The sequence below is a fragment of the Lepidothrix coronata genome, unplaced genomic scaffold (assembly GCF_001604755.1).
Source record: "Lepidothrix coronata isolate B3197 unplaced genomic scaffold, Lepidothrix_coronata-1.0 Scaffold10, whole genome shotgun sequence".
Classification (NCBI taxonomy): domain Eukaryota; kingdom Metazoa; phylum Chordata; class Aves; order Passeriformes; family Pipridae; genus Lepidothrix; species Lepidothrix coronata.
Genome location: NW_016690190.1, coordinates 287,094 through 310,768, shown reverse-complemented (window position 1 = coordinate 310,768; position 23,675 = coordinate 287,094). Strand labels below are relative to the sequence as shown.

Genomic DNA, 23,675 nt, shown 5'->3' with positions numbered 1-23,675 from the left:
TGTGTAGGTTACAATTCTGATATTAACTCAGGTTAATTCTGTTTCTTGACAGGCATTGAAGTACATTGGAAACAAAGTAAGAAGGCAAAGGATGTGGGGAGGCCCAAAGAAAACAAAGATGGAAGAAGCCCGAGAGCTGTTGGCTTCAACTATTCTGACCCATGTTCTTGTATGTAACGTTCTAGTTTTTTTCTAAACTGTGTAATTATTTATGCTGTGAGCTTTGTTGGCAGAGAAAAATGTCTTTGATGTCTTTGTAGCTGAGATAAAGTAAATCATCCTCAAAATAAAGGGGAAGACTTGGATTGAGTCAAAGAAATCTTTATGAAATCCTGTACCATTGAACTACTTATCATACTGTGCATTTTTTTTTCTGTACTGCTAGGCAGTATCAGCTGTTAGGTCAGGACCTTCATGTCATGACCTATACCTTTATTCTGATTTACTTTCATTTGCTATCTGTTTCAAAGTCACTAATTTTTTTTTTTTTTGCATTTTTTAAGAAAATAAAGCTCACAAATCCCTTTTGTAACTCCTCAATCAGCCCAGATTACCAGTGATTTAAATGGATGTGTTTGTCTGAATAAGAACTAAGGAATTGATCCTGAAGCATTGGTATATTTTTGTTTTGTTGAGGGTTTTTTTGATTTTTTTTTTTGTTTACAGGTGAAAGAATTCAATTTTCGTGCCAAGTGCATATACACAGCAGTGATGGTACGCAGAGTAATTTTGGCTCAAGGAGAAAATAAAGTAGATGACAGAGACTACTATGGAAATAAACGTTTGGAGTTAGCAGGGCAGGTGAGTTTTTACTTCAGAGCAAAGTGTTGTTTTGGGGTTTTGTTATTATCTGCTTTTAAAAATGCAGGATAGGGAGCATTTGTGTCTCCTCAGTTGAAGTGTTTTTCCTCTCATTTTATTTTTGTTGGCTTTTCTGTGTTGACTCACAGATATGCTTCCCCGATTGAGACTAATAAATTATATTCTCACTTCTGTATTGCCTCTTTATACCAGATAAAAGGACAGAGCAGTGCAAACAAGGCATCACTTCTAGTTCTGTTGTAACACTGTTAGTGCTAAGAAGACAGCATTAAGATCCATCTTCCAGTGTTCCCCTCTAAACAGCTGGGTAAGGGAATAAACTGGGAACAAGGAGGTGCCTGCATGTCAGGTCCAGGCTATCCCATTGTGGAGAAGCCAGCTTGTGTAGCAGCTCACAGAACAGCTACTCAAGCCTCCTGTAATTTGGAGCCCATAAGATTGCTTATTTGTTGTCAGCTGCTTTTCTGGCCTCTAGAGTAGCATGAATTAACAAAGTAAGTGGTTCGAGGTTAACTGGAGCAACTGATGAAAGTGGATTGTGTGGACTTCTCTGCAGAATTTTGGCACTGAAAGTGGTGGAATCAGCAACAAATGGCTGTGAAGGAGGGGAGTGGTTTGAGGTCTCTGACTGGCACCATTCTTCTGCAGAGAGGGTGGCAGTTCTCAGCTATTGGCCAAACTACATTCCCCTAATGCAGTGGGAATTTGCTTATCAGATGAAGGAACTGCATGGATTTTTCCTTGCCATGTGTGGTTATTTGGTTAAACAGTTTGTATTAGGATTGGACTTACTTGCTGTGCTCGGTGTTAATGTAAGTTGGAGTTTTGGTGTCATCCCTAGTTGTTGATCATGATCAGAAATTCAGACCATATACTAAATGCACCAGATTGCAGAAACTCTGCATCTCTGCTGCCCACACCATTTGTATTGGGTTTTCTGTTGCAGCACATGTAAAAATATCTGTTCCTTTTTGTTCATATCCCGTGAAAATTCTCTTTTTATTGTACTTTTTAAGATGTGTGCTTGCATGTTGTCTCACACTCTTCCTTCCCCCCCTGTCCTGTCCTCCATCCACACATGTGAACACACACACAGAGAGCGTGCAGTCATTTTAGAGTAAGAAACATGTGCTTTGCTTCCTAGTTTTCTGAAGAAACTAAGATGACACTCTTGAATGCGTTCAAAGCACAAATATAAGGGAAAAAAGTCTTCCTAAGCTGTTAGGAAAAGAAATTCATTCTTCAAATTAGTATGTCTACTGTAAATCAAATTTTTAATCTTCTGCTAAGGCAGAATATATTTCTAAAGTGTAAGGGGTAGTAAGTGGATATTAGGGCAATATTATAATGGGATAAATATTTTAAGCTGTAATGGATTTATTTGGTTTCAGGTGTAATGTTGTTGCTGTAGTTCAGTATGACTGTAATCAATAAAATTAGTTGTTGCTTTGTCATTGTATTGTTCTTACTTAACTGGATTAAAGGATTAAAGGAGTTTTTCCCTGAGATTTTTAGAGGCAGAAAGTAGAGCAGGTAAAAAAGTTTTCTGGAAGCTGTAAGAAGAATGCCTCTGCTCACACAGGTGTTAACAACCAAAATAGTTTCAAATTAACTGGGAAGAGGTTTTAAATGTAGAGGGTCATCATAACAAAGCCAATATGTTTCTTTTCTACACCGAGGGGAACTATTCAGGGATTGTAACACTTGATTAAGAGTAGTTTTTTCTCTCTTGTAGTATTTTAAATTCTCGTTTCAAGCTGAACACTTGAATTCCTCTTTGCCATGTTATCAATGAAATATTAATTAGGTTGGTTTGTAGACTAAAAAGTGTGGAGATTTTTTGCCAGTTTCTAAATGTTTATGTTTAGCTAAAGTTTCTGTGGATAAAATGGTTGGTGGTGGTTTGTTTGTTTTGGGCATTTTTTTTTTTTTTAATGCCAACATGTTCCTGGCATAAAAATCCTGTTGATTTACAATTTGAATAAAGAAAAAAAAAAAGTATTCCCATGTGAGAAGAAAAACATAGCGGTCTAAACAATGTAAAGACATAAAAGGCATTGTGTTTATAAAAATGTGTGAAAACAATAGCTGCTAATTTCACACCCCATGGGACAAGAGAATACGAAATGTGCTTTAGCTTTAGATAACAGAGTTGTATCCACTCGCCAAGCTGGTTTACAGAGCTTTCTCTTAGTCTTTCTGCCACTAGAGGCTCGGTAGGCCAGGTGCCAGCTGAGGTGTTAGCAAAACCTACCGATTTCAGGCTTAATCTTTTCACCTACCTTTTCTCTTTCCTTAATGTGTTCATTATTTGCTAAGCATTACTCTGTTCTTTGTCCTCATTTTTTTTTGTTTCTAATGCAGCTTGCTTTGTATGGGTGAGATATGGAACAGCACCAAAATCCGGCACCCTGGAAAGCAAGGGATTTCTACCCTGTGACAAAAGAATACCGCCTTGACTTCAGAGATTGCCTAATCCCAGCTGTTCTGATAATATAATTAAGGCTGCCTAATGTCTTTAATTTTGCAACCAGTTTGTGTGAAAGGGAGAATTTGGCACTCTAAAGGCTTAAACGCTAAATAGCAATCTCAAGGCGCCTAATTAGAATTCTCTGACATTAAGCTAATTGCTGAAACTGTATTTCAGCAGCTTAACTTCTTTATTAATTTTTCTTAGGATTTTCAATGAAAATCAATTGATGAGCTGTCAGTATTTTTTTTCCTTAAATATAATTTGCTCTTTCGTGCTCCTTTCTGAAGCGGGCTGAAAGGCCTTGGACTAACTATGAAATCCACTGAATATTATCAGTGGCATTCCATCCTTTTTCTTTAATCTCTTGCTCTTGACCTAGATAATGTGGTTATTGTGAGATTCTTCTTTGCCAGAGAGTCAGAGCTCTTACAGAGCAAGAATCTGTGAGTGAAATTGGCAAAGTATGACACTTTTCAGACTAGCAAATAGTAGCAAGTTGCTGTACTTGGGGTGTTACTCGCGTTATTAGTTCAGGGAACGGGAAGGATAGTGTGGCTTTATAATCCTGATGGCATACGGAATTATGACATGTTTGCAATTTTGTGATCAAGGAATCAAATATGTAGACACTTTCTGAGTGATTTTTAAGTGTTCCATTAACTGTTTTGTCAAATGTTTAAAGCTTGCTCAAACTTGTGGAGATCAAATGGATGCCACGGTTTGTTTCAAAGGAGTCTAGTTCTTATTTAACAAGACTAACAGACATCTTAAAACTGTGCAGGTTCCTTCCTTTTACTTTTTCCTTACTTTTGAAATGCTTCCCTCATATTCTAGTTTTTGGAGACTTCAGTGAGTTCTCCTTCCTAATACAATGCTTCATAAAAGATGCTTTTATTTCTGATGGAAATCTTACTTAAATTAACTGTGATATCGCAGATGAGTTGCAAGTGACTGGATTTCTTTTGACAGTGGTGACAGTATAACTTTGTAACTGTTAAGGGTATTATAAACATCAGAAGGGAAAGAAGGTCTGGGACAACTTCCTTTCATGCCAAGATCAGCACTAAAACACCCATTTTCCAAGCAAAATGGCTCTGTTCAGAGTGGCAATAGAATTCCATTTTTGTCAAGGGTTAGTATACAGTGTGTACTGTCATTGGTTTTACAATTTAAGTGTTTCCTGTGTCTTAAAAAGTAGACTGTCAAAGATAATCCAGTCTTGCTCTCTGAGAAAGCCAGTGGGAGCGTTTTGTTGCAAATCAAGGGTCTGTCTTGAGCTTCCCGGTGTTATTTGATGCACTTATATTCTTAACTGCATTTGTGATACCAGTGAGGTAGCTTATAATTTAAGTTAGCTGCTTTACAGTGTCATTTGCCAAATGCTTTGGTCAGCCCAGCTGGGGAACGTAGGTAGAGGAAAGCAAATGAAAGCTAGTGGACAATCCCAATGATAGAGGAATGAGTGGTTTGCTTCCTTGTCTCCAAAAGGTGAGGAACGGTGGTGACTACGTCTGACAGAGACAGTTACAATTCAGTTTAATTCTGCATATACAGAAATTAAATGGTACAATTGATTCCAGAATGTCTTAGCTGTGATGGATGAATACATGGATTGTTCAAGGCTATAATAATAATGGCCAGTCTTCGCGAGCGAAGATTTGGGAAAGGTCATTAACCCTTCGAGCCTGCGCAGTGGATTTTTTAGGTGAGACCCAGCGTGCGCTGAACTGAGCCCACCCTTTAATCCTGAGGTTCATCTGCCGGGGCCAAGCAAGCTTGGACAGTGGCAGTGAGGGTCTCAGAACGTAGGTTTGTTTAGAGTGACCTTCTCTTAGATGGATTGCCTTACAGGGCTGACGAGCTCCATCTGCCCGGGGGGGCTGGGAATCGAACCGGGGTCGCAGCGGTGAGAGTCCTGCACCCTAACCACTAGACCACCAGGGGCCCCAAATGTGTTTGTATGCTGGGAACTACCCTTTCTGGCTTTGGTAGCTACTGTGTTTTTAGTTCTTCTGGCACTTGGGGCTGCCGCAGAGTTGAGTCCCAGGACAGGACTGCTAGGCTTTCGAATTTACCCTGTTTGTTTGCAAAGCTAAGCATTGTGAACACTTAAAATGTATCATGTAATGCAGATTTAAGTGTTTTGAAAAGCTGTTAGTGTCTGCAAGGAGAGGCTGAGCAAACTGAAGAAGCAAAGCAAATTGGAGAGTGAAAAAAGTCAGATCAAAAACTTTGGTAGCCTTTTCTTTTCATGGCTATTTTAACAACTAAAAGTTATTAATATACATGTACAGGAAATAATTGGTTTTAAAAGCAGCACTTTTGAATGGTTCTCTTGCTGGGTTGTTTTATTTTAACTGACAAGAAGGATAAAGGTAGAAGTATTAAATGTGTTTCCCCTCCCTTTCTCCATTTCCCTTAATCCAGCTGTTTTGTATTTCCAGCTTCTTTCTCTTCTATTTGAAGATTTGTTCAAAAAATTTAACTCTGAACTGAAGAAGATTGCTGACCAGGTAATCCCCAAGCAACGTGCAGCTCAGTTTGATGTCGTGAAGCATATGCGTCAAGACCAGATCACCAATGGCATGGTCAATGCCATCTCCACAGTAAGTGCTTTTGTTCTCATTTTGGTATGTGGAGTTTTTTCACCCTAGTGAAAAACATTATGGAAATGTGCAAATTCTCTTCTGATGAATCTACTGGTTTTTGTTTGAAGAGGGCATCTATTTAACATCCTTTATAGATTAAAGTTACAAAACTCTGTCACGGGCAGGGCTTTTGGAATTCACTGAAGAATAAATAATCATCAAGCCACTTTTATTTCAAAGTGATGGTTTTGTGTTTGTGAAGGAATGGTAGAAACAAGCAAATTTAGAATAGTGATCATTGTATTTATCCAACATGCTGTCCTCTAGGTTCTACTTGACTATGGTGTGGTTTTTTATTATTTTATGGATTTAGCTAGGGTCTGATTACATCATTTGTCCACAAGATGGTTGGAAAACAGCGTGAAAACAAACGGAACCAACCAACCAACCAAAACCAAATAAACAAAATAAAAAACCAAACAACACCAAAACCCAAACCCAAAAAAACCCCACACCAAACAAACCAAAAATCACTGCCTTAAATTTAAGCTCTTTAAGGGCAGTGCCTTTTTATTTTAAAGTTGCTACTATGAACAAATTTTCAACTTACAAGTTAGTACTTCTCTGCTAATGATACTGAACTATTTAACAGGGAAATCTGCTGCAAACCCCTGATAATTAGCCTTTAAATATTTTTCTTAGTTGGATTTTAGCCTTTGTCTGCCTTCTGCTGGAGTGGATATTTTCGTTCATGCCAGTGGACAAGAACAATAATAGTTACTAACTTTGTATTTTACCTCAGACATCTGCTAGAGCAATTTGTGAGATTGTTCCTGAAACCTGTTTACTCGCTTGTAAATTACTTTGAAATCCATGATTTTTTAAAAGAAATTAGATTAGACTTAAGTATTTTAAGAGCTGGTAAAAATTGTGGAACCTAATTTTTAATCTTTGGAGCTCTTGAGAGGGCTTTTCTGCGTAGCATGAAATTAAAGTTTTTCTTTTTTGGTTCTTGTGAACAAAATTAACTCCACGAATTGCATCCAAAGCCACCAGCAGTCTGTAACTTACAAATCCTGGTGTTAAAGCTTATCACTGTTTAATTTTATGAGTGCCCCAAATGTAGTTAAATCTCTACAGTGCACGTAACCAAAACAATTGACAGATTTGTTTCTCTAAATGCTGGGGCTTTCTTCTAGCTGGTGCCAGTTTTTCCATTTGGACTGACAGAGATAAATCTGCAAATATTCAGTACATATTCAGTAAAGTCTTCCTTCTTCCACTGTCTTTGGACTTTTTTTTTACTGCCACATAGGCAGTTAAACACCATCTGCTCTTAAGCATTGAAAAATAATTTATCAGGAACAATGCCCAGTGCATACTATTCAAGAGATTAAGCAAATACCGTAAAAATCATTCTTGGAAATGACAATCTCCAATCTCACCAGAATGCTTCGATGATATTCTCCAAGAGCATGAAATAACTCGGCGGATTCATAATTACACCAGTAGCATGCAAAAGAATTCATAGCCCTGCTGCATCAACTACGGTGGTGTTCAGTGATATTTCCTACAGGTTGTCTTCTTACCCTGGAAAATACCTATCCTGATAGAAATTTCAGCATCTGAAGAATCACCTGATGCTACTGAGGGAGCAACTTCCCGTTCACAGGAGTTCTTGATAGGGAGTTCTCAACTGAGGGTGGTCTCACAACTGCCCTGGGCCCATTTTGGTTTGGGATTTTTGGCAACTTTTGAAGGATTCAGCACAAAGAATTTTTTGTAATGTTTATTCAGGCACCATTTTTACCTCCTTTTTCCTCCAGTCCTTTTGATTTCAGATTCTTATGGGCAGTGAAGAAGAAATCACATGCTAATTGAAACTACAGATGCAATAATTTCTAGTGTGAGGAAGAAAATACTCATTTATTTTGGTCTTCCAAATTCCATATTGTCATAATTCCTAGTCTTTAAAGAATGAAATGGTCAGTGAGTGAACCCTTCCCAAGAATGCTGAGGAGATGAACAGGTTTCTTTTGACTGCCTTACCATTGGGCATTTTGTCTTCCCATTTTCTGTTACAAATTTGAGACTATTTGATAGTCTCTTCAGTAGAAGAAAATAGCAAAATCAGTTGTATCGGTGGTGGTTTCTTGCTGTTCATCACTAAATGGGATTGTGCTGTTAATGTGTAAATAAAGAAACCAAGCAAATCACCCTCTAAAAGGCTTTTGGTGTAGTATAGCAAGCAAGCTCCAAATTATTTGTTAGTATTGGGTAGCTGAGTTTGTCAAAAAGGCTACAGGAATTAGCAGAAGGCAATCCCTGGGGAAATGTTATCTTTGGACTGGCCAGTAACATGGTGCCTGGAGTAAGTAGTTATGTTTCAGACAGAAACTTTCTGTACCCAATGACTCAGGTGCTGAGAACTGTATCTGATGTAGATGTCATGAAGGCAAAAATTGTAGTGCCAAATTTCAAGATTACAGTAGAGATTATTAAATCTGCTTGGCATTGAAACATATTTGTGTCCTAGAACATTGTCTGAACTTTCTTTTCCTAATTAAAACCACAAGTGATAGTACTTGTGACAGTCCTGAAACATGAAAACTCTGGTATATGCATGGATCTTGCATTTCATACTTGGTGTAATCCTACCAGGGAAGTTGGATAGACCTACTCCACACACACACACACACACACACACACACACACACACACAAACTCTTCTGTGAGAAGACACATCAGTGAGTCTTTTTTCTCTGGATTCTAAAAATAAAAGGCTTCAAGAAAGTACAGAGGGCTTTGATGTCAGACTGCTCTAGCATAAATGCCTGTGCTTCCTACAAAAATAACAAATCACAAAAAAGGCAAAAGTGGAAGCTGGTGGGATCTATTGTAAAAGTGTTACTTCACTCAAAAGACCTTTTTTTACAAAAAAATCCCCAACAAACTATAAAACGAGAACAGAAAATAATTCAATTTAGCTAAATTTGAGTATGGATTTATCTGTAAGGGACAGATGAAGAAGAATCTGTGTGTGATTGACTATATAATAGCAAAAGTATCTTCTCATCTGAAACAGTAGTTCTTTTGTTTCAACTTTTTTTTAATACTTAGTACAGATACACTTTAACTAGGAGTTTATATGCAGATAGGTAATTAGAAAGTTGTTTTATATAAATGGGCAACATTTGCTTTGCAAAGCTCCTCAGATATCGTTCTGTCTAGATACTGGAAAAAATCAAGACAGGGATAAACTGAAATAATTTTTTTAAAACACTAATTTTATTCTACAGGGAAATTGGTCTCTAAAGAGATTCAAAATGGACCGCCAGGGTGTGACACAAGTATTGTCCCGCTTGTCTTATATATCTGCTCTGGGAATGATGACTAGAATCTCTTCTCAGTTTGAAAAGACAAGGAAAGTGAGTGGTCCTCGGTCACTACAACCATCTCAGTGGGGGATGCTCTGCCCTTCTGACACTCCTGAAGGAGAGGTGAGGAATTGCTATTTTGCTTTCTGTGTTTCTTATCCTGAGGAATGGAGACACCTGTTTATTTTGAAGCAGGTGATCCTCCATCAGAGGAAGAATTCTGATGAGGAGGTTTCTGGAGAGGTAGATTATCCTCAGCCTGAAAATACAACTTGTCTATCTTCTGACAACCCTCTTTACATCCTGGTCTTCCTTACTGTATTGCCTTCTTTCTCCAGAGTGGGTTGTCTGGAAACAGTTCTGAAATCATTTAGCTATATGAGAACAACATGAGGATCCCCCCAATTTTGCTGCAGAACTACTTGTTCTCCTTTGATCAGAGCAGAAGGAGGGGAGTCCTAAACTCCTGTCCCTTTGTTCTGTAATAAAAGTTCTGTTTTGAAGTTGCAGCATCAACCTGCAATTTTTCTAGAAACATGTACCATTATTTCTTTAGCCATTAGTTTGAGGAACAAGACTACCTTTGTATATTTTACATTAAAGATATCATCCAGTTATTTGAGCCAAACAATTGATGCTGACAGTCTTTGGTTTGTTTTCCTTTTTTTCTCCTTTTTTTTTTTTTGAATATACTGGAGAGGGGGTAACTCTGAACTTTCTGTGTTAGTATGTAGTCAGTATGAGCTAGTCTCATTAAGCAGCTGAAATATAATTGCACTGTATAACATATTTGGATCTTTTTTCATTTAAAAGCATCAATGTTTGTGTCAGAACTTACAGAGTATTTGGAAAATTGATAGATAGACTGATTTTGTATTTCCATTATGCTGCTGAGTAGCTGTTGCTTTGAAGAGAGAAATACAGCATTATACATGTTTGGATAACTTGAACTACAACTTCAGTGCCTATATTTTTTACTATTTTTATTATTTTGTAAATGCTAAAACACTGGAATAGAAGGAATAAAATATGTGTGATGTGTTGCTTTTTTCTTTTTTTTTAGGCTTGTGGTTTGGTTAAAAATCTTGCCCTCATGACTCATATTACTACAGATATGGAAGATGGCCCAATTATTAAATTAGCCAGTAATCTTGGAGTTGAAGATGTCAACTTGCTCTGTGGGGAAGAACTTTCATATCCAAATGTGTTCCTTGTTTTCCTTAATGGTATGTTACTTCTCAGCAGTCTTGACTCTGATTTGTTGCTGACGGAGAGTTAGGCTTCGGAAACCCTCCAGCAATTTTTGGAACACCGGAGATGCTGTTTTTCACGTGTGAATAATTTCCTCAAAATATTTCGATAGGGTTGGGCAAAGTAGACAGGCCAGATCATGACACTTAGTTGCATGAAGTTGGGTCTTCAGAACTCTCACTGCAGATGTCTGTAGCTGAGAAATTGAAACTTTTTTCAAATTTCAGCCCTGTTTTTAAGCCCGCTTGCAGAAATATGTACATTCAACTACAGATTCTTTTGTTTCTGCAGACATTGACCAAGGGTAGTGCCATTCATAAAGTACTTTTAAAAGAAAATAGCTGCTAAATTTGTAATACATTTATAAATTCAGAGCTTCGTTTACAGAAAGTGTTTAGTAATCTGTAATCTCTATTTGTTTTTATATGTATTCATGCACTTTAAAGTGCCTTTAAGAACAGAAGCATCTATTGTTTGCAAAGTTTAGCAATGCTGTTCTCTTTAAAATCACCTATTAAGGGACATGTTGCTTCGTGAATGATTAGAAAAAATTAGACTTTGGAAAACAGGCCTCTCTTCTTTGTTAAAGGGATGATTTGGCACATGTGCTTTGCATCTGCACGTTTGTGTTTCTTTTACAACTGATCTTGTAGTATTTCAAAAACAACAGGTACTATGATATTAGATTTCAAAGTACTGACATTTTTATAACTACAACTGTGATTTAAAAATAGCCTTTTGTCAACAGCATCCACTTCCAGGGACTGGTATGTAATGTCTGTCACCATGAATAAGTTCTCCATTTACCTTTGAATTAAGCAGAATTTGTTCTTCAATCCTGCCTTTTCCCAGTAACATAAAAGCAGCACTTGACCAAACTGCATTCCTTTGCTCTGCTTTTCTATAGCAGTACGTTAAAGATAAGATTCAGTCAAACCACATGCACCTTCTTCTGTCTTTTATGGTCCAAAGGAGAGTGCAGAGCCAAAATATTGTACTCTTCCTTCACAAGCTCAGTCTGTGGTATGGAACAAGATAGTGTTTTGTCAAATGTAGATGAACTAATACTAAGTGAGGCAAAACAAGTTACTGTTCAATCTACTGGTTTGTGAGTTTAATCCATAATAAAATTTCAGACTTGTGAATGGATTACTTGATCCTGATTTAAACCTGTGACCTAAGAGGGCAGAAAATCTGTTAAGTACAAATCCTTTAAGCTATAGAGACCTTTCCATTGTCTTATAAACTCCCCGAACTATCATCCTTTGTCTTCTCTTTTGAAGTTTTGTTTAAAATGTGACCATGCTTATGTTTATCTATTGAGATTACTTTGGTCAGGTGACTCTCTAACTGAATTTTACTCTCTTGTTTGTTCATCATGCTTCAAAATACTTAAGTATGAGCTAGAGTGCCCTGCTAAGATAGTTAAGTTGAGCAAAGTACCTGAAGGAGGAATTACGGTGATGTTGTGAGTGATCATATATATCAAAAATACCAGGACTTTCTAAAATTTCTAACAAGGCAGCAGGACAGTTCCTTGGTCTATTCTTGGAGACTTTGGATCTGTCTCAGTACAGGTGAAATTGCAGACTTCAGAATTGTTGTTTACTTGTATGCCAACTGGTAAATGGCCACTGGAGCAGAAACATATTAGAAGAAAACTGGATGAAGCACATCATCTGGTTTCTCAGGCTATTTGGAGATGTGCTGGTAGATGACTTGTGAAATTCTGACAATTTTTTACTTAGAGGAAAAAAGAGCCAATTCTTATACACATAAGCAAAGAGAAATTTTACGACAACTCTTATTATTTGCAAGAAGCAGGAAGTACTTCTATGCATGCTACACGTGATCAGAATTTGTAAATAGAGTTTTAGATGTGCAAAGGATGCACCAGGTATTTATTCTCTTTCTGAATAGGTAACATCCTTGGTGTCATACGTGATCATCAGAAATTAGTCAACACATTTCGGATAATGCGTCGAGCGGGTTATATCAATGAATTCGTTTCCATCTCTACCAATCTGTCTGACAGATGTGTCTACATTTCCTCTGATGGGGGCAGATTGTGCAGGTAAACATCCTGTCAGAATTATCTCACTACTGAACTTACTTTAAGCACTGTTTTATGCACTGTACAGATACAAGCAAATTCAGTAAGACTTGAGCATTTTTTTTCTCCTTAAATAGCCCTCTTTCAAAACAGACAGGTCTGCAAATGTGCTATATAGTCAAGCAACTTATAAAACAACAAAGTCCAAATATATCCATTTTAGCTCTAAACAAAAGTTAAACCAAAATGTTTCTTCTGTCTTCTTAAAAAAAAAAAAAAAAAGAGGGGAAGTAAAATCAATCTGACTGACAACTCCAGTAATGTTCAGTGTCGTTGGAGGAACATTTTGTAACTTCCTGTAAAGTGAGAAACAAGCAGCCACTCCTCTGATATTCCATGAGTGTCATATCACATTTTAGACTGAGAAGCTGCTCTTTGTCTTCAAGGGCAAAACTTCTGGTGCAAAACTTCCTCAGGCATGTATACTTGTTTGCTGTAATACGAAGAAGTATGTCTCACAATTTTGGGTTATTTCATTGCTTACCCTTAAGTAGGTAGGGAATTCAGTAAGCCTGTAAGAAAGGTTACCACCTTGAGATGCTTGTGGTCTTTATTAGATAGAAAGAGTGCCTGAGTAACAGTCGTGTCACGGAGGAAAGCAAAAAGGAATTGGCTGGCTAAAATGAGAAGGAGGCAGAAGATCATGTTGATTTATAGTAGCAGCTAGAGACCCCAGTCAGATTATGACAGCACTGTGCTAGGTTATTTACAAGTAAAACATCTCCAGGCCCAAGAAATCAGCGTAAAGAACAAGGCATAAAAGTTGAACAAAGCAGAGATTGGGAGAGGCAGAATGAGTTAATGAATATATACATATTTTAACATGGACTAGCTGTGTGCATATTTTGTGTGTTCTTTAACGAAGCAGTAGTCACAACTGCAGGTGGCATTCCACCTTATCCATTAATTGAATCTCAGAGCGTGCTGAATACAGTTTGAGGCATGCTAGAGGCTATAAACTAATAAATGTACAAACCATCAATTTATCATACCGGGTCAAGAGATCCAGAGTAGGGGCGTATTCAGTGGCAGAGAAGTCATTTTCCAGTCAGGGTTCATATCAGCCATTCTGTAGGTTTGGAGATGCATCAAAGCTTACAATGTGTAATATAAAGATAAGGGAAATCATGTAGATTTTCAGGAGTTTACCAAGTTTACTTTGTGACACCCCTCACCCTGCAATTGTTCAAATACCCCTATTAACCATTTTAAAGTGCTTATGAGTCTTCTAACCTTATTTAGACTTTAGAGGGGACTCCACAAGTGTCTTGTAGCTATTTGCTGCTCTTTATAAAAGCAACTTGTCCAAATAGCAACAGCCCTTGATGTTTCATTCTTGCATGCCATCCTTTGTGTCAATGTTTTTGTTTGGTAAAGAAGCCTTCAGAGATCCATGTGCTGTTGAAATTTATGGATTCATCTGAGATCACCCTTAGAAAATGCCTGTACTTTACACCATGTAGGTAATCACAAAATGCATTCTCGCGTGTGGACACTTGAGCACTAACTGTTCACTCAGTGTTCTGTGCAATAGCCACAGTACTTAATGCTGTTCTTAGCTTTGTAGATTTGGAAATCTCTAGTCTTTAAAGCTGTCATCATCTGTAGGTAAAACTTAAAAAATAGTTAGTTAGTTTAAAGATTTAATGGGGAAAAAAACCAGCTTCTACCTCAACATTGAAATCTTAATTTTTCTGATACTCTTTTTAAGTACTTCATAGATAATATGTCAAACCAAGGTCTGAAAAAATACTGGTTGTATTTATGTGGATTTATGAGTCAAAGATGAATACATTTTAAAAGTAATTTATATAATAGATTGTGCATAGGTTTTTAATAGAAGTGTAAATTAAGTTACTTGCCTAAGTATTTGCAATGACAATCCTTTTTTTTTATTTGCAGACCTTACATAATTGTCAAGAAGCAAAAACCTGCAGTTACAAACAAGCATATGGAAGAACTGGCTCAGGGATACAGGTACACAACTCAAGTAGACCATATTCATCTTCAATAAGTAAATACTGTGTGGAAATACTTCAGCCAGTCAATATTTCACAATCTTAGGGTTAGCTATGAAGAGAACAAGTCTACTCTCCTCTATATTAATCATTGCTGTAATGGAGATTTTCTGTTTAAGTCAAATTAAGTCTGCTCTTCTTATTTTGTTACTGCTATGAAATTTGGTGATTATACAGAATAAACACTTTTGACAGCCTCATCTTTCTGGAAGTGGAAGGCCTGAGGCAGTGTCATCCTTCTCCTGACTGAAAAATCAAATACCTGGAGGGAATATCAACTTGACCATCCTAAAACAGGCACATTCAGAATTAGTTTTAGAAGTCCTTTAAAATTCTTAGTTTGTGTGTTTGAAAAAAAAAACACACACAAAAGTATTTAAATTTAGCTCTAACTAAATTTCATGAAACCATCACAAAAACTTGCATGATTACCCCTATATTTTCTTACATTTATAGAGATGATGAGTACATACAGGAAGATTTCATTGCTTGTTCAAATAAGTAACATTCGTCAGTCAGACTGTGTGAAGCAGTGAATGGGCAACAGGATTTAAAAATACATTTTTCTTTTAATATGTAATATGCACAGAAATTTTCCTGTAGAAGTATCTATCTGCTTTAACTTTACATATTACATTTCTTTAATATCTTTACTATGATTTTATGTTTGTAGAAATTTAAGACAGTACTTCTAGTGTAATTTTTAATTTATCTGTAGGAATTTTGAAGACTTCTTGCACGAAGGCCTCGTTGAATATTTGGATGTGAATGAAGAAAATGATTGTAACATCGCACTATATGAAAATACAATTAATAAGTAAGTAAGTATGCATTCAGACACTGACACAGGAAAAGCTTTCCTAGGGTGACCCTCTGAAATGCAAGCATATAAATAATGTTACTGTTTTCACACGTACACACTGCTCCCTGCGAGTGGTTGAAATCACTCCAGGTGAAAGCTAAGGAAAGTCTGTTCACACACATCCTAAATTATCCACAGGATAGTTACAATAAATGATTTTGGTTTTGGGAGATCTGTTCCTGCCAGTAACTCCTAAAACTGTGGAATAGTTCAAGGTTTATCCTTTTTTTCTCTGAATATGGCTTCTTTTTTTTTTTCATTCTAATCATTGGGCTGCTCATCGTAAGTAATTTTATACAAGAGGTACCCAGAAAGCAAATGGTTCCACATGTGAAATGATTATCTTAGCATGTCATGATCATTGTTTGGAAATTTCTCTTATGTCTGTACAGCAACTCTAGACAGCCACCTTACAAGAAAAGAGATAAGGGAATGAGACCTTCCCTTTGACTGTTGGATGTATAATAGGCCCTGATAAAAATGTCTCTATCATTCTGTGTATTCTTTACCACATGTGTTAAAAACATTTTTGGTATGTGATTTTCATTCAGAAAGATTTCCAGATTTGTTGTGTTTGCCACATACCTGAAGGACCTGGTGCTTTTTTTTCCCCTCTGATTGTGATTAAAGAGCCCAGGTTAAAGGAAGAATTTTTAAAGAATTTTTAAGTCCTATCTTTTTAATTATTTTTTTAATGTTTCTCTGACAATATCCTGTAAACTGAAGGCTGTGTATGAGATGTTAGAACTTATCTCCTGAAATGTTTGATCAGCAGGTTTATGCAGAAAATGCATTTTTCAAATAATCTGTCCTGGTCAAGTACTCCTGGAAGCCAATAGGAATATATCATTGATTTCAGTGGAGGTGGATGAGACCTTCAATTATCTTTAACCTTTGCCAGATGAAATGCATTAACTCTGCTAATTAAATTGCATTGCTCCTGCCCAGGCTTATGAAGACTTTATCACTTTAAGAACTTACTCTTGCATGCTCTTGACTGACTTCTATATACATGAGTAAAGATATATGAATAAAGCACACACAATTGCTGTCGTTTGTGCCAAAATTAAATAATTTCCACAGAGCACCAGAGTGGAAAAATTTAAGTTACAGGACACCTGACTCAGCTTGGAAGGTTAATGGGAGTGTATCCCGTGAAATCACTGCTTAGGCAAAAATAAGAGAAGACAGTGAACTCCAGTGGACTAGTGTGAGGAAATTACTCCAAAACAACTGGCAAAAAGTTAGGAGATTCTTGTATTGTCCATTTTGAGTTTAGCTTCAATGCTTGTGGCTAACGTGCCATAAGTATCTGAGCTTGCATCCTACGAGCACATTGCTCCTTGTGTTTGGTAGTGATATTCCCTACATCCTAAGCAGCTGATTTGTCCTCCCTTTCCCCAGATGACCATCTTGCATTTGAAATGGCAGGACCATGTCAGTACAACTTGTCTCCACTATTGTGAAGTATCCCATTAACATTCCTGCTTTTGTAATGTAGGCTTTTTTTAGCTACAGTATCCTCTCTTTACTTTTCCAATCTAATTAGGGGGATTTTCTTTGAAGGATTTGACTCTACTTAATGCATTCAATTTCTTCCTTACACATCTGTAACTCTGATTTTCAAACTCACGAGGTTGCCTTTCTTTCTTGGGCCCGTTTCCGGCAGTGACATTTTTGTCCTGCAGAAATTGAACTGCTCTGTAAAGTTTGAAGGTCTCTCATTACCACCGTGGAACACTTCATAAGATACCAGAATCTGCATGTGTTGCATCATCTTTGGTTGAAATAGGATTGACTTCAATAGAAAAAGACTTGTGTTGAATATCCTGTCTGAAATATGTAGTTCCATGCACTTGTTCTTTCTGAAGAGATTGTTGAACTTCACTATCAGTAAGTCTTAATTAAGCCTCTTGTTTTATTGTTCGAGAAGTGTCAGCAGGTCTGTGAAGTTCTACAGAATGGGGGAGCAGTCTCTGCTTTTAAGTTTGCTACTGGCTTTTGAGACCATTTTACTATTACTTGACTGCACTTGGGATTCTACCATTTGTATTTTCTTAAGACAGGCTTTAGTTAACATGGCTGCTTTTTATCAAGTGAAAGAAAATAGTGGCTATTCTCTGCCTAGCAGGTGATTTTTAGGTTGCTCAAGCATATTTGTGATTTATAAAGATTTCTAGGACTGATAGAGGGTTTCGTTGGCTTACTTCTCAGGGTTTCCAGATTTTTTTTTTCACTTTTCAGATGGCATTTTTTTTTCCAGTAGTACATACATTGTTTATGTAAGTTCCTGCTGGCACTTGTCTTAGGCCTGTTTGTACTTGTGGGTAATTCCTCAGCCTTTGTGAGCTTGTAGTGCTGTCATAATAAAGATTTTGCCAGTCATTTCCTCTGCAAGGTTTCAATGTTTAGTAAAAAAATGAATGTGTTTAACTAATTAAAAGAAAGTCTTCCAAAAATCTTCCAAGAGAAGTCAAACGTTAAAGATGGGATTTTCAGAATGCACTGGGTTTAGATGTGTGGGAGAAGCAATGTATGCCTAAACCCAAGCTCTGTGTAATAAATCCAGGACATGAAAGATAGGCTTTGAATAGGTTTGGTTATAATTATCTGTGTTTCATAATTCCCCATTTCCTAGTTACTTATCTTGATTTAAATTCATATCTGCTGCAGCCAAGTTTTATTGTACACTTCATCCTTAGTTATTAGTCACTCCACTTGCATCCCAATGCTTGCTATGATTTAATTGTCTTTATTGAGCATGGACTTTCTCCCATGAACCTCATGCCAGATAGAACAAATTTTGTCATCTCTCAGTCTTTACTCCTTTACCCTTGTCTTTTTACTTCTCATCTCTACTGTCTTTTAACAATACAATCACTTCCAAAGCATTTGCAGAGCTTTTCAAATAGTGTTTCATTGTGCCGTATCAGCTGTGGCACTAGGTCTGGTTTGGACACAGATGTTTTCCCTTTAACTGATGCTATATAACTAACCTTGGAAAACCAAAACTACACTTCTAGTGTTTTTCAATACCTCACTCTGTCTTGCTCTTCATTCCTCCATCTCCCCAGCGGATTTCTGGATCTCTGAGGTTAGTAATCTAACAGGGAAGACTCTCATTACATGAGGAGACATTCCTTAAGGCATTTTAGGTCTTACTGTATAAACCGATGTTTTATTGTCTTACTGAACTCTCTCAGATTGTTGTTATCTGGAGGCTTTTTTTCCATGATGGAATAAATCCTCAATTATTTGTCCTTCATTTCTTTTCATATGGAAACACTTAAAGTCAGAAGAAAGTTGCTGTTGGGTTTTTTTTAAATAAAAATAAAAATCCCATAGTGAATCCGTATCTTAAGGTCCTACTGACTTACATGTTCCTGAACAGAATTGGAAGTATTATGAGATTAAATTAAATAAATTCTACTTGTTTGTTCACAAGCCTGCCATAATTTGTACTCTTTCTTTTAAGAGATACAACGCATTTGGAGATTGAGCCTTTCACACTTCTTGGTGTCTGTGCTGGGCTGATTCCATATCCTCACCACAACCAGTCCCCAAGAAACACTTATCAATGTGCCATGGGGAAACAAGCCATGGGTAAGACTTTATTTTTTATTCCTTTTTGAAGTGTTATATAGTTTTTGAAGCTATGTAGCAAAAGTGACAAACAGAGAAATTGTTAACGTAAAAGCTATGCTAGAAAAAGTAAAAGAGCACTTCTTTAGCTTTTACCTCTGAAAGTTGGAAAAATTAAAATGAAAAAAATGCCAGTCAGTTTTACTTATTGAAGACCATATCTGCAGATCTTAAGACTTGAAATAAAAATCGGATAAACTGGGACACTTCTGCTTTTTTTGTTGGATTTTATTGATGATCATCATAACTTTAGAGTTTTCGGCACAGCTACAGGATTGAAATTTTTTCTCTTTATGCTGTGATGTACTGTGTGTTTCCAGACAAAAAGATTTAAAAAGTGTACTCGCAAAGAGAGACAGAGCAGAGATTGAGGAGCATTTCCCTGAATAGTTGAGTAGGTGACCTAAAATAAATATATAAATAGTTAATATTGACATCAGAGAATAAGAAGAATTGAAATGTGAAAGAGAGTGATTAGTTACTTGAGCACTTTCTGCGGCTGTAATTTAGATTTTGGACTTTTTCTGTTTTGCATGAAGAGGGCAACTAATGCCTCAGCAAAGTGACTGAAACAAAATTAATTTCCTCTCATGTAATCTGACAGTGTCGTATCTGGTCACTCAAACCCAACTGTTCTTTAAATTTGCTGTTGTGGGTAATTGACACCAGGTAAGTTCTAATCCTTCCTTTAAAACACAGCTAAAGTAGCATTAAAGTGTCCAAGTAGTATGGCCCATAATCAAGCCAGAGCAAGTCCCACAAAGGACCTGAGCAGTCATACATCGTTCACAGAGCTGTATTCAGACTAGTGCTGTACTTGCCACTTTCATGTCTAGTATTGATGGCTTGCTTGCAAGTTGAGAGCTACAGTAGCACAACTTTGTGTCATGAAGAAACTAACACTTCAGTTGGGTTTACTAAACCTTTTGTTTTGTTCTGTGTGTTCAAAACTGAAACACTGCACCTTTTGTGAGGCTTCTTCAGCATAATTAATAGCAAAGTAACTGCCTTATGCCGAACTGTCATGTTCAGCACATCAAAACAGCAGAAAATAGCAACAGATGTATGTTCTCCCTTTAAATTAAAAAAAAAAAAACGGAGGAAGGGGGGAAGAGGAGCAATGCAATCCTTTTCCTTACAGTTCTCCCCTGTCCCATTATCTTTCCCCCACCCCCGAGTCTCTATTTTATGACTATTAGTCTCAGAAGGTTTGGTTAGTTACCACACACAGTTAAGCAGGATCAGTGTGTACAGAAAGCCAATTCAGTATCTGTGGAGTTCTTTTGTAGTTTTCTGTGTGAAGGTTTTTTTCCCCGTTTTGTTTTGAGTGTCATTTGCAATTCATTGTCTGTGTTTTCTGAGGTTGGTGTATTCAGCTGCTTTGACCCTAGGTCTTGCACATTTAGCTCCTTGGATACAATCCTCTGACGTTCCTGCTGACGCGAGGAACACAAAAGCCATTGAATATCTTGAGCAATAAAAAAAGCCTTTGTTTCAGTTTGTTATGACAAAACACCTGACTGAAAGAATAAGCAGCTAGATAAAAGTACATTTTAAAAGTTGGCACATGACTTGAGCTATATTTTGCTTTGTCTGAAGTATCTGCAAACACCTGAAGCTTTTTTAATAACTGTTTTAATAAAAGCCACCATAAGTGGCAATATATAGGGGCAGAAAAGATTTTCTCTAGACTTACTGACCAAATGAGATCTAGGGGATATTCCTGAAACATTGTCTCTTATTTTTATGAAGAGATGCTTCAAACCCTCACCTTTAAGTAACCATCCACCTTTTGTGCTTTCTTTCCCCACACTGAAATTGCAGGGCAGGTCTTGGTCCAACATGTGGAAATTGGTATGTGAGACCTCTGTGTCACTCCCTCAGCTGTCAAAACCTGGGGGAATGGAAGGAACCCTGGGGTTCAGACTGGGAAAAGAGAGCCTTGAGCTTCTCAACACTGACCCACCCCCTCTGACTACATCACAGGGCTGTGCCAGCAGCTTTGGACAGTCTTTGCTCTTTTTTAAGCAACATTAAGCCAGGGAAAGGTGTGAAAGCACAAGTAAATGGAGAGTGGACATCAGAGCTTGCAATAGGGTCTGAAATCTGGTATCCCTGACAAGTCCTAAAATATGAATGTTTCTTTAGGGTAGCATTAAATGTCCTGAAAAATACCTCCCTTTCATGGGTAGATGAGTGATCGTCTTGGATGCACTTAGTGAGAAAACTGGATTTCAGTAATATTAAATTGAAATTAAATTCCTCACTTATAGCACAGATAATTTATCATATGTTGCAGGTTGAACTGTAAGACTGAGGGGAAGTTAGGTGGCAAATACAACAGCAGCTTCAAGGACCTCAGTTGAGTGTTGACATTTCAGTACAAGGTTAAGAGTTGTAGCTTAAAATCTCAGAAGTATTTAAGATTAAAATACAAGATGCTGTACTGTTTGCATTCCACGTGCTGCTAAAATAATGCTTAAGAGAATCAAGGGCTTCTACAGTTAGGGAAATAGTTTTAAATTGATATTTTTAATTCCATAGAAAAACAGAAGGTTTTACACACTACCTCTGTGACTGTGAAGTGTTGTGATATTACAAAAAAAACCCAAAACCTCTTACTGTATCAGGTACATTCTGCTTTGCTTCTGTGAAGTAGTAGAGCCCTTTATATACAGCTTTGCCTTATGCAGAATGTGGTAAAATTGAGTGGAGAAGAATAATGTGCTTCAAGGAACTGAGGGCTGGTGTTTTTTTGGTCTTTGACACTTGTGAAAGGTTTGTTGATGGACTGAGAGCCAGAGTCCTCCCAATTTTTGTATGGCTATCCTATAGGCAGAGAATCTAAACAACCTCAAAGCAAAAACAGCTGTTGCTGGTCATCACAGCTGGATCTGGGTGCATTGTGGCCACAGCTCTGTTCTGCCACTGCTCTTTGAGGAGTGTTTGTGCTCTGTGACAGTCTCATTTTGACATCTCTCCCTGGTAGCAGGCACAGACGTGCTGAGGCAGAAATCAGCCAAACTACTTCCCCCCATTTACCCGTAATCTTTTTAACTTACTTCTTAATTTTTATACAGTGAAAGGAGAATTACTAATGTTTAACATCCAGATCATTTAATACATGTACTGTGAAAATCTTTCTGAGCAGAGTTGGAGCTCCCTCCACAAGGTTTACTACAGCATTTAAAAACTGTACTTCTTCCTCTCTTGGTTTGTGCTCATATAAAAGGACAGAATAGTAGAAAATCCATGGTGAAAACAGGGAAAATACAGAAATACAGCAATTCTTTTCTTGACATGTGCAGTAATAGCCCTTTTGGCTCAAGTAGGTTGATTTCTGTATCCTTGTTAATTGCGACTGTACAGTTTAATGTTGCTGTAAGTAATACACCAGAGAATTGGATTAACACTCATTTAAGCTGGCTGTTTGTTCTGGTGTGTTCCCAAAACTTTCTGCATCAGAATAACAATGCCTCATTTATGCTAAATATCAGTAGATAGCATTTTTATAGTGATTACTTCACACTGAAGAATGATCAAACGATACTTTAAAAGAAAGAAAAAATCTGACAGGAAATGGAAAAAAAGGAAGGAATGCACACGTGCATTCAGAATATATCAAGTACTGAGAAAAGCAAGAAAGTTATCTTTGTTGTATTCAGGTCAACCTTGTGTGTTGTGCTTTAACCAGGGCTAATTACCAATGAAAAAAATTGGTTCTTGCTGTTGGGATAATTATAAATGCAAGTCATTGTGAGCAGGGTTTGTTATGGTGAACTTTAATTATACTTTACTTTTCCTTGGCTGTTTGGCTGGAGCAAACAAGGGCTCTGTTCTTTCAGAGAGAAAACAGAAATAAAGCTGGTGACTTCCTTCATTTCAGTGCCCACACAGAGGTCTCGTCCCAACACACCAGTCCTCAGAAGAAAGCTGCTGCTTTACTTTAAATAAGCAGATTGTGGTTTAAGGCTGTGGTTTGTTAGCCCAGTTTAGAGAGAAAATTATTTGTATAACCATTAAATCCTAGCAATTAGGAATAATATATAGCATGCTTTTTTGGCTAATTTATTTCGCTTGTACTCTTGAATCACTCTCTAACTAGTTTCTTTCCTGCTAGGATATCTGTCATAGATACATATGGTTATGTTTTCCATTTGATATGGTATTTGACTCCTAAAGAATTGCCTGAATACAGTTTGTTACTGAGTCTCAAAATCTCAGTAATGTCAGTCTCTCCTGTCTCCTGAACAGTAGCAGTTCTCTTAGACTTATCTGAACCTCTGATAAAAATACGGACTTTGAAATATGTGAAACATCTGAAGAGAAATCATTTGCATTACCTGAAATATGTAAAGGTGTCATCTGAAATCCTTGGTTTGTAGGAGACTTACACAGATTGTTACTGGGCTGTAAAGGACAAGTTTAGCTATCTGGTGCTCCAGACTTCATCATGTTGTAGCATCCCCAACCAGTGAACCATAGCAGGTGCCACATATAACCATCTCAAAGGAGAGAAGAATTGCAAG

General features: G+C 37.2%; 1 protein-coding gene across 2 annotated transcripts in view; it reads left to right on the top strand.

Annotated features, from left to right (window-relative positions):
• Positions 1-23,675, top strand: part of POLR3B (RNA polymerase III subunit B) — a 75,439-nt gene that overhangs the window by 19,681 nt on the left and 32,083 nt on the right. For both annotated transcript variants that reach the window (XM_017804906.1, XM_017804908.1), the window contains 9 exons: positions 53-169; positions 667-801; positions 5,740-5,901; positions 9,183-9,383; positions 10,324-10,486; positions 12,432-12,585; positions 14,527-14,601; positions 15,361-15,459; positions 18,980-19,107. In XM_017804906.1, coding sequence (XP_017660395.1) covers positions 53-169; positions 667-801; positions 5,740-5,901; positions 9,183-9,383; positions 10,324-10,486; positions 12,432-12,585; positions 14,527-14,601; positions 15,361-15,459; positions 18,980-19,107 — 1,234 coding nt within the window. The remainder of the gene's footprint in view (positions 1-52; positions 170-666; positions 802-5,739; positions 5,902-9,182; positions 9,384-10,323; positions 10,487-12,431; positions 12,586-14,526; positions 14,602-15,360; positions 15,460-18,979; positions 19,108-23,675) is intronic.